Source organism: Perca flavescens, chromosome 9 (genome assembly GCF_004354835.1).
Source record: "Perca flavescens isolate YP-PL-M2 chromosome 9, PFLA_1.0, whole genome shotgun sequence".
Lineage (NCBI taxonomy): Eukaryota > Metazoa > Chordata > Actinopteri > Perciformes > Percidae > Perca > Perca flavescens.
Genome location: NC_041339.1, coordinates 26,348,148 through 26,358,248, shown reverse-complemented (window position 1 = coordinate 26,358,248; position 10,101 = coordinate 26,348,148). Strand labels below are relative to the sequence as shown.

Below are 10,101 nucleotides of genomic sequence, written 5' to 3'. Positions count from 1 at the left end.
GGATTGTGCAGGTGGAACGGATCGGGTACTGACAGAGCTATAACGTGAGGTACAAGGTAATGGATCCTTTTATACATTGTCGTGTTTCTTTATAAATAAACAACGGACAAATAGAGTCTTTAAACGCTTCAGATGTAAAGTTATTCGCAGTCAAGTGACGTAAAAAAAAAAAAAATCAGTGTAATGCTAACAAGAGGTGATCGCTTTGTAGCAACAAAATGGCGCCATCGGAGGTTCGCGTTCTGAAGCGAAGCTTACCCCCTTGAGAGCGACATGCACTCGCTTGTGGGCACTCCTGGTTGCTTATTGTTACAAATTAACTACCCAACACTATGTTAAAATGTCTGATGTTTCTTCTGAACAGAAAGCCCTGGTCTTGATTGAAGACGTCTCTTTTATACACAGCCAGGGAGTGAGGGCCCAGACTTGGTCTGGTGCTCAGACTTTGATGGGAGATTATCAGGCCTTAGCTATGTGACAGCAGGTCAGCATTTTTGCCTGCCACTCAAACTGATCTAGTCTACCTCTCAGTCAAATCGGAGTAAAAGAAATCCCACCTGGCTGTCAGACATGAGGGTCTCCCGCTGGTATTGAGAAATCAACCTTTAAATCCTCCTTTTTCAGTAGGGAGAGGGAGAACTTCAAAAGGAAGCCATGCCCCACAGATTTCACACACAGTTGTATTGTAATTAATAATACATGTTTTTTAAAGGATATCAACAAGTCCAATTTATAAAAAGGACACAATCTGTAATCTGGAATCAACCAAAAATATAGTCGTCTTAACTTCCTCCTCTGTCTTGCATTGCCAGACCTCTCCACAGCCCTGAAACATATGACTAAATCTAGAGCAGTAGTTCCCAACCTTTGAAGAATTTTAGAGACCTGAAGAGAAAGAGCCCAGGCCTTCAAAAAAAAAAGAAAATGTGAGAAAAGTCGGAACTAACACTTAAAAGAGTGCAGTTAGGCTAGCAGCTCTGTGAAGCTGCAATGCACAGCTGTGCCCTGAGCTAAATGGTTATGTCAACATGCTCACAATGACAATATTAGCAGATGTTAAGCAGGTATAACCATTTTAATTATCTTAGCTTAGCATGTTAGCATGCTAACATTTGCTACTAAGCATGAGTTTAGGCTAATGGGAATGTCATTAGTTTGTCAGATATTTAGTCACAAACTATAGTATTGGACAATTTCTGACCTGATGATGGCGTCAGAGGATCACCAAGAGAATTTAAATGCATCCCGAGAGGAACACGAATGTCTGTATCAGATTTTTAATGCAATTGTTGCAATTTCACTCAAGACCACAAATGTCAACCTTCTTGTGGTGGTAGATGAAAAGTCAGGGATTCACCAAGGTTATTTAGATTTATTGTCTGTGGGCTGTGAATGATGGTACAACATTTTGTGCCAGTCCATCTAGTAGATGTTGGTGTTTTTTTCACAGGCATGGGGGCACTAGATTTAAAAAGTCAGAGGATTCATCCTCTGGCAACCATGAATGTACAAAATTTTATGGCAATTCATCCAATAGTTGTTGAGATATTTCAGTCTGGCCCAAAGTGCCACATCAACATTGTCTTTAATCAGAAGACTTATGGCTTTCTGTTCAGACGAAGCATCTGACATTTTAAACAGAAGCTGAATAAGATCAGTGTAACAACATTGCCATCCCTAGAGGCATGCCGCTAGCATCGCTGAAATTATCTGGTAACTCCTCAGAATTATAGATTCCCGACCCCCCAAGTTGAGAAGCATTGATCTAGACACGCAGACCAGCAGTTTTCTGTAAACTATTACTTCGACATATCCAGACAGGGTACTAAAAAGTTAAAGACAATTCTTTCTTGCCATTTGAAATTCTGTTTTATTTGTTACCTTTCTCTATTATATCATCCGACTGTCACAATTTAATATTCAAAGATTACTTTTGTAAAACATACTTTTTTCTTTTGAGTTTCTCATCACCCACAGGAGGTCACTATTGAACATTAAAGCCCAAAGAAAGCCTGTGTGCATTTCTTTTGGTAAAATATCTATTGTTGTATCTATTGTATCCTTCAGGAAGGATCATGTGAATGGAGGCACAATGTACCTGAATATTCTCAAAACATCACCAAAATCAAGAGCTTTTTGAACAAAATGACCTTTAACAGTTCAGTGATGAATCAGTCATACAAAAGAAATACATTTGCATGTGATTGTTGTGGTCAATCATACAAATACACTTTAGTGTTACTGACATGTTAGAAATATTTAATTCACTTTTATTTAACTGGTATTTGTACAAAATTAGACAAAACTTATTGTATGTCTGTGAAACCACCACATGTTGAGGTATTTTAAAATTCTATGTAAACATTTCACCATGTACAGAATACAATGTGTATTCATATCTTGAAAATAATGATTAGGAATTGATTTTTATATACAAAAAACACACATGATCAAAGACAAACTTTTCAAAAATACACAATTTCTCAAAATTTCTTTGTCATTCTCTAGTTTTGACTGAGCCTTAGCAGGCTCTGACTTAAGCTGCCAGTATACGCCATCAAAACTTTGGGGTTTGGGGGGGCTGTGTCTGACTGACAAATTTTGTAACTTTCAAAAGAAACAATCCAACATTTACTCCCACTTAACACCATGACTGGCCAGCTATGCTGAGCCAGGAGCCTGTGTCTGAACTGACACAAATATTTCTGTCCCTCTGTGTGCAACACTTGTCTGAAAATGTGCGCTGTTATCCCCATATTTAAATTTTTTCAGTCCGAATGTTTGGAACAACTATAAATACTTTTTTTTCTTCATTCTAGATGTTATACCTATACTAGTTTCGCTTTGCCAGACCCTCTTCCAAAGTGCCCTGAAGGAGGGTCTGGCTACTCCACATAGCATTCAGGGATGGGAGGAAAACATGTTCTGGTTAAATGGCATTTCTTTAAACCAATCAGAATCGTCATGTGCGGTGCTAAACGCCGCACAGAGCTGCTGGAAAATAGTTGTGCGAGAGAAAACTCAGATTGGACAGATAGTCCAGCTAGCTGTCTCAATTTACCCTGCAGAGATCTGAGGAGCAGTCAGCAATAGTCCTCATAAATCCACCAAATTTAAAATTCCAACACAAAGAAAGCGGAAGGAAATGGAAAATACATGCATCCAGCGGAATTTCCTGCAGCACCGGAGCAATCCCAGAAGTGGAACATGAAGGATATAGACTATACCTATACAAACTAGCTTTGTTATAAGCCACATACAGTAACCCAACCCGGGGCATCCTGACCACGGCCTGTGCCCAGTAGGCCCATTCAGTAATTCATCCATTGTTTATCCTTGATTAAAAAATCCTTTTGTAAGATCAGTAAACAATAATTTTTTAAAGATTATTTTGTTGGCTTTTATTGATAGGACAGATTAAGACAGGAAAGTGGGAGAGAGAGGGTGAATGACATTAAGCAAAGGGCCGCAGGTCAGAACCGAACCTGCGGTTGCTGCTACAAGGACTGATGGGGTGCCCGCTCAACCAGGCGGCCCATCAGAAAACAATCTTAACTTAATTAAGTTGTTGTCTAGGGTTAGTCTGTGTAATAAAAGAACAAAATCAACTTGGGAGTGATAAAAGGTCAGATTTTGAATTTTTGTGGTGAGGCAACTCTTTCAGATTACAGATTGTGTCCTTAGTAGTGCTGAATAAAGATCACTACACTTGATTAAATAATTTTGATGGCTTCCCATTTATGAACACCTGTACTAATGGAGTTTACTAAAGCAAATGTTCGACCAATGTTACAAATGATTTTAACTTTGTTAGCAACGTTTCTGTGTTTTGGTAGTGCCCTTGAGGACAATGTGAGGTAATCCAACAGCCCATTTATCACAGGGCCAGTACTGCAGTCCAGGCAGAGAGTAGGGTATCTCATAGTTGGCATCCAGGTAAGCTATCAGGGTGCTGCCGTAGGCCACAGCTGTCACAATCAGAATATGCCTGGAGTAAAAAGATAATGGAGATAGATAAAAAAAAAATATTGTAAATTATAGAGTGTGGTCTAGACCTACTCTATCTGTAAAGTGTCCTGAGATAACTCTTGTTATGATTTGACACTTTAAATAAAATTGAATTGAATAAATACATATGTGCATGCATTGAAAGAAACAACTACTAATTTGTTCTGCATTGAACATAATTTTCTGAATGGATTATCCTCATAGTGAACACTTTTGTTTCCTCAGTGAATGAATAGCTGAGTTCTTACAGAATTTGTAGGGAGGTGTTTGAATGATGGGCGTAGGAAACAGGGTTGGAAAGGAAACAAGTAACCCAGGACTTACCAGATACCGTGCAGGTAGCAGAAGTTTAGCCTCTGCCAGAAGCTGCAGCCAAAACGGTCACTAATCCAGCACGAGATGGCAAGCACCCACAGAGCCACAGACAGCTTGGCCAGTCGCAGAGCCTTTCGGTCAGTGCAGCTGAGAAAGAGAGAAAACTGGTTATCATAAAGGATCAAAACTGCACCAAAAACAGTTATAGATGACTGAAACATCAGAATTTTCATACCATCTCATCTCGACTGCCAGAACGTAAAGCATATGGAGGCCAAAGCAGTTTAAAACGTAGGCGTTGGCTGTAGGTTTTACAAATGATGACACTGTTGTGATGACAGTAACCACCAGGACGAGGCTCGAAAATGTGGACCTATGGATGAACAGAAGAATATAAGCTGTGAGGCAAAGGTTTGAAAGTTTGAAGCCATTTTGCGTCTCTTCCAGTGATATTCTGCAGGTTCTGCTGTTGATAAAAACTGCACCTGAATTTCAGTATTTAGTTAACGCTTGAGATGAAGACAGACTGTCTGACTTCTGCCCAAAGCTTCCTGTCACAGAACACCAATGACACTCTGCACAGATATTATTCAAAATACTACAGCACATTACACAAAACCTGAAATAAGGGTTTTCTTAAACCTGCAATATGTTATTTTTCTGGCTACATGGGGGAAGCAAGTTGTGAACACAACACTGACATATAAATCACTTTCTAATTTGACATGGCTTTACCTTGTTAGCAAACAGTTGCTACACATCCAGCAGTTATGGAGCAACATTAGCATTCGTTTTAAGTAGTGTTTCTGGCCACCTGACAAGTCCAAAGATTGCTTTGTTTTTAGCTCTGATTTTGGTCTCCCCCCACTCCTGAGGGAAATATCTGGCTCATCAGCTGCTAAATGCTCAACTATTAGCCGCTTTCCAACCGGAGGGATTTTTGCAGTTCCAGAACCCTTTTTTTCTCTTGTTCCGACTGGACCAATTTGGGGATTATTAAGTTCCTCTGGCCGCAGTTTCTGTAACTCTTTCAGCTCCTACTTCAGGGCAGGGTCTTTCCCTTTTCCATTTTCTGCATCTTTTTAATATTGTATTAACTTCGCTGTTTAGCATGCCTTCTACTTTTGTAAACAGGTCTTAAATGTATCTTTGCACTCTAAAGTTTGCTGTGTTGTTTTTTACTTTGATATAAATAAAATATTTAATAGAAAAGTGGGTTACTACAGTTATTTGTACATGCACACATGGAGGTAGGCCTACCTGCTTGATTAAAAAGAGCAGCAGCAGGTTAAATGGCTGTGGTATCATAACTAAATATTGTGGTGGTTAGATGGCTATGTTATAATAACAAAAGGTATTTTGTGTCCACACAGCCATCTAATCACACCTGTTGACATTCTTGTGAAATGTTTGTGTTATCATCACAAAAGGTCTACACTGGCATTCTTACCCCTCCTACCAGTTCCAATGGCCACTTGGCCAGTGTGAATGCAAACGGAAAAACTGGTTTTGGAGGAGAGTAGTTAGTAGAACTGTTTAGAAATGGACTATTCCTCTAACTACTTGGTTGGAAAGAAGCTATGTTTAGCAGCTAGTTGCTACTGTGTCTGGCTGCTATTTGGTGCTGAGCATTAGAGCACAGTGCATTTTTTTTGTTGCTTTTGCCACTGATAACAGCTGCCTACTACGACCAAAAACAACACTATGAGAGTGCTGAGAGTGAACCAAAACAGTAAAGTTGCATAGAAAATTGCAAAAGGTGCCCCCTGATCTCTTGGGCCCCTGTGTCTGTCTGGTAGGTGACGTCCGTTCAGTAATCCATCATTCAGGAGGACCAACCCATGACTTTGAAAAACTGGAAACTCAACGTGAGGTTCTAGAGTCAAGGCTTTGGGATTATTTTCAGGGGCTCATCAAATTTGTAATCATTCTTCCCCACCTTGTGGTGAAATATTTATACAGTTTGGGTGGAGCTTCATTCTTTTACAATAATGAGAGTCCCTTTCTGTCACATTCAGGTGAAGACAGTAGCCCCACATTGTGTTTTAATGACTCCAGTTGGGGCTGTCAAACAGGCTCCACAACCAGCACAGGTTGGGTTTCAGAGTGCCATGCCTCATTGTTTGTCTTTTTCGGTTTTATTAAAGGATTATCAAGCTGTGTTTGAGTCCTTAGTAACACATAGAGATGAATAAAGACAGAAACAAACACCTTGGACTAATTGATCTGTTGTTGGGTTAATGCTGAGGTTGCTTTACCTTTCTTTTATAAAAGAAGGGAAAAGTCTGCGGGGGAACCAGACAGCATATCCCAACGCCAACACCCACAGGATGGACAGCTCGTCCAACATCTGGCCAACGAAACTAAGTGTCATGTGGAAGTATGCTGAGAAGAGCCCTATAAAAAGAGAGTCTTTTTTAATGTAAAACAATTCATGTTTTCATTATAGAAGACAAATCACAGAGAGACCAAATAAAAAGGACATAGGGGGACAGCAAGACATATAAGGAATGTAAAGTCTAAAGTTTTAGACCTATCCTCTGATTCTGTAAACCAGTGGTTCATAATCTGGTGACCACAAGTGATTGCAAGATACATCTGACGATTAACGAGAGGAAAGAAGCAAAAACATTATTTTGGCTACACAAATCTATGCTTATTCTCACAAACCCTTTAAATGTTGCTTTTTCCCTCATAAATTACGGGATAACTTTTCATTTATTCACATAAAGCAAGGGTAAATCCTCTTTGATGAAACTGGTTAGAACTGAGTAATCGATTATCAAAAATGGCTGCTTGTGAAGCATTATAAAAGTCAGCTTAATTTGTCTCATAACATATTTTAGTCAAAATTAATGTCTTGGGGACTTATGTAGGTTTATCTCTAGTTTATAGCACAATGCTGGTGTTCCTCAGGGGTCGATTTTGGGACCACTTGCGCTCTGCAGATATAATGTTCAATCTGTGTGTGCAGGATGTATGCTGACAACACAGGGATTCAGGCTCATGTTAAGTCATAACTGAACCAACAACTCACAGGAACAATGATTCAAAATGCATGACTCATGCTAATGTAAAGAAAACAGACATTTCTTGAAATTTAAATGAGATACTGTATATTAAATGGTGAGAAACACATAGAGATACACATGGAATTTATAAATAAAGAAGTAAAATGGGTGACTGACCTACAAATATCATCATGGTCCAGACCATGTGAATCGCCAGGTTCCTCTCTTTGGCGTAAGGGTGCAAAAGGTAAAGCATGATGGGAGATATAATGAAGAAAAAAAAGCTGCTCATCTGTAGGGAAAACATCAATCAACCAACAAAACTGTGAGATCATGGAAATTAGACATGTATTTCTTATTCAAAAAGCTAAAAACAATTGAGTTTTACTAGCTTGATTAAGATAAATGAAGATAAAGATGTATTGACATAAAGGCTGTAGTACTTACAGTGTTGAAGTACTCCACTACATGTTCAGAGTACTTGTAGTTGTCTTCACACCAGTCAATTTCTGAACTCTCATAGGCGAAAACTCCTGCCATCTTTTCACTGGAGTAGACACCTGTCAGACAGAGCCACTGATTTATTAAAGCACACCTGTCCTGCAGCCTTACAGACTTGAGTGTCAGTTGATCTCTCAGCAGATAAACTGGCCGTTGATCCAGGAAGCTTGTCAAGGTTTTTGTATAGGTGGTTTATGCAAATCAGTTTCAAAAGCTGTATTTATATTTGTATTCAAATGTGGCTTTGCACCCTTTCTCAGAACGTTCATGATAGACATTTAAATAATCGTTTAAATATACGTAGCTACTGTGAAAAAGGGAAAAATAACAATAAACCACAACACTTTCTGGCCATTTGTGTAAATAGTGTATTTTTGCTGAGAGCAAAACAAAAAATATAAGTAAACTAACAAGGGACAAACTGATCCTTTGCTTAAAAGGTTATTCCAGTGATTTAGTATTGCACTTTCATAAAGTTATTGGGCTTGTCAGAGACAGATTAAAGTACCAAAAGTATAAGTACTCATTATGCAGAATGGCCCATTTCAGAATAATGTGATATATTATTGTAAGTACTGATGACATGGAAGACTTTGCACAACTGTTTTCACAGGCTGAATAAGTCAACTGATCTTAATGTATAACATGGATGGTCTGCCCCTTTATTGCTTTTACAGCCCTGATGATACCAATTCGACATGTAGTCACTAGTATACAGCACATGATTGCACATATTGCATAAAGTGTTTCCTTCATGAAATAGTACAATTTGATATTTTATTATATGATGTGATAAAAAATACTGTAGTTAATTGAGATTCAGATATTCATGACAACTAAACTAAAAATACATTTGACTATACATACTGTAGAGCTTCTAATATTCTGTCCCCCTCATGTATGTAAATAGGGAGGACATCAGTATGTCTTATGACTATGACTGATTCATTATACTTGTGGAACAGATGGGTATTTATGGGATGCATTGTTATCAAGTACTATGCAACTATGTTTCTGTTTTTTACTATGTCTAAAATAATTGATTGATACATACAAATTGGGTATATTATATTACTGTAATTATTTCCTGTAACATGCTGCCTGAAAAATATCACTTTTCAAGCCCCTGGAGGGTTTTAGGCAATTGTCTTTCACACTCCCTTGCAAATTATATATTGTATTTTCAAATATATTGGCTATATACTGTATATAGTCTATGAAGAAAGAAAGAAAGAAAGAAAGAAAGAAAGAAAGAAAGAAAGAAAGAAAGAAAGAAAGAAAAAAAGAAACAACAAACACCTATCAAAATAATACAGTCCAGTACAACACCACATTTAACTATTACCTTAATATTAAACTCATTAATTATTTACCCCCGACAATGTCGCTAAAAAACTGTCATCATAAACTTTGTAAAGTAAAGGTAGATGTTACTGCAGAGCTGTTGTATTGAATTAGGCCGTGCAGGTGTACCTAATAAAGTGGCACTGAGTGTAAACAGTATGGAGCATACAGTGGATATGACTTGATTGAATATTGGATTGTGGTTATGTCATAGTAAATCAATTATGCATTATTATAAGATTATTATGTTAATTCATGACACAAGGACACAATAAACTCACTATTGTTCACCACATGCATTCTCAGTCACTACAGGAACAACAACAGCAATATTCTAGTGATTTCTGTGTGACAGTGAATCACCTTTTATTGTCAAAAAAAGCTATGATAGTCTAATTCATAATCATAATAATAATAAATATAAACGTGTTAAGTTATGGTCTAATTTATCAGAAATGATTGGATCTTACCTCCAGTGCTGCAGTTGTCCAGTCTGTCAGTGTTGCTCTGCTCCAGTTGGTAGCCTACAACAGGTGCATCGAAACGCTCCCAATCCTCTTGGACGAGATTGTGACGTCACTCATAAGCGTGCTGAACGGTTTAACATCTCTGGGCCAACATGTCACTGAAGGAATGTCTGGAATGGACTCACTTTTTTTTTTTTTTACTTTTGTTCATTTACGAGAATCAGAGTCTTTGAGTATTTTAGCATAATTATCCCACATTTTTACAAATTGATTATTTACATATCATAAACCAGTGATAGGTGTTACAATTAGCTGCTGCATTCAGGTCTTCTCTAGAAAGGAGGTTCAACCGGTCCACCTGCCTCCGCTGCCTCAGGCCAACGCCAGCGATGCACATTTCAAAATGAAAGCATGAACGTTCTGCGTGGGCGAAAGAAAAGGTAGGCTGTGTGTGT

General features: G+C 38.2%; 1 protein-coding gene across 1 annotated transcript; it reads right to left on the bottom strand.

Moving 5' to 3' along the window:
• Positions 1-3,789: 3,789 nt before the first annotated feature.
• Positions 3,790-9,696, bottom strand: acer1 (alkaline ceramidase 1). Its single transcript, XM_028588507.1, has 7 exons — positions 9,650-9,696; positions 7,782-7,894; positions 7,512-7,626; positions 6,582-6,720; positions 4,543-4,696; positions 4,333-4,454; positions 3,790-3,988 (listed from the first exon to the last, which is right to left on the bottom strand). Exons 2-7 carry the CDS (start codon positions 7,872-7,874, stop codon positions 3,811-3,813), a joined length of 801 nt encoding a protein of 266 aa, XP_028444308.1. The 5' UTR covers positions 7,875-7,894; positions 9,650-9,696; the 3' UTR covers positions 3,790-3,810.
• Positions 9,697-10,101: the final 405 nt, after the last annotated feature.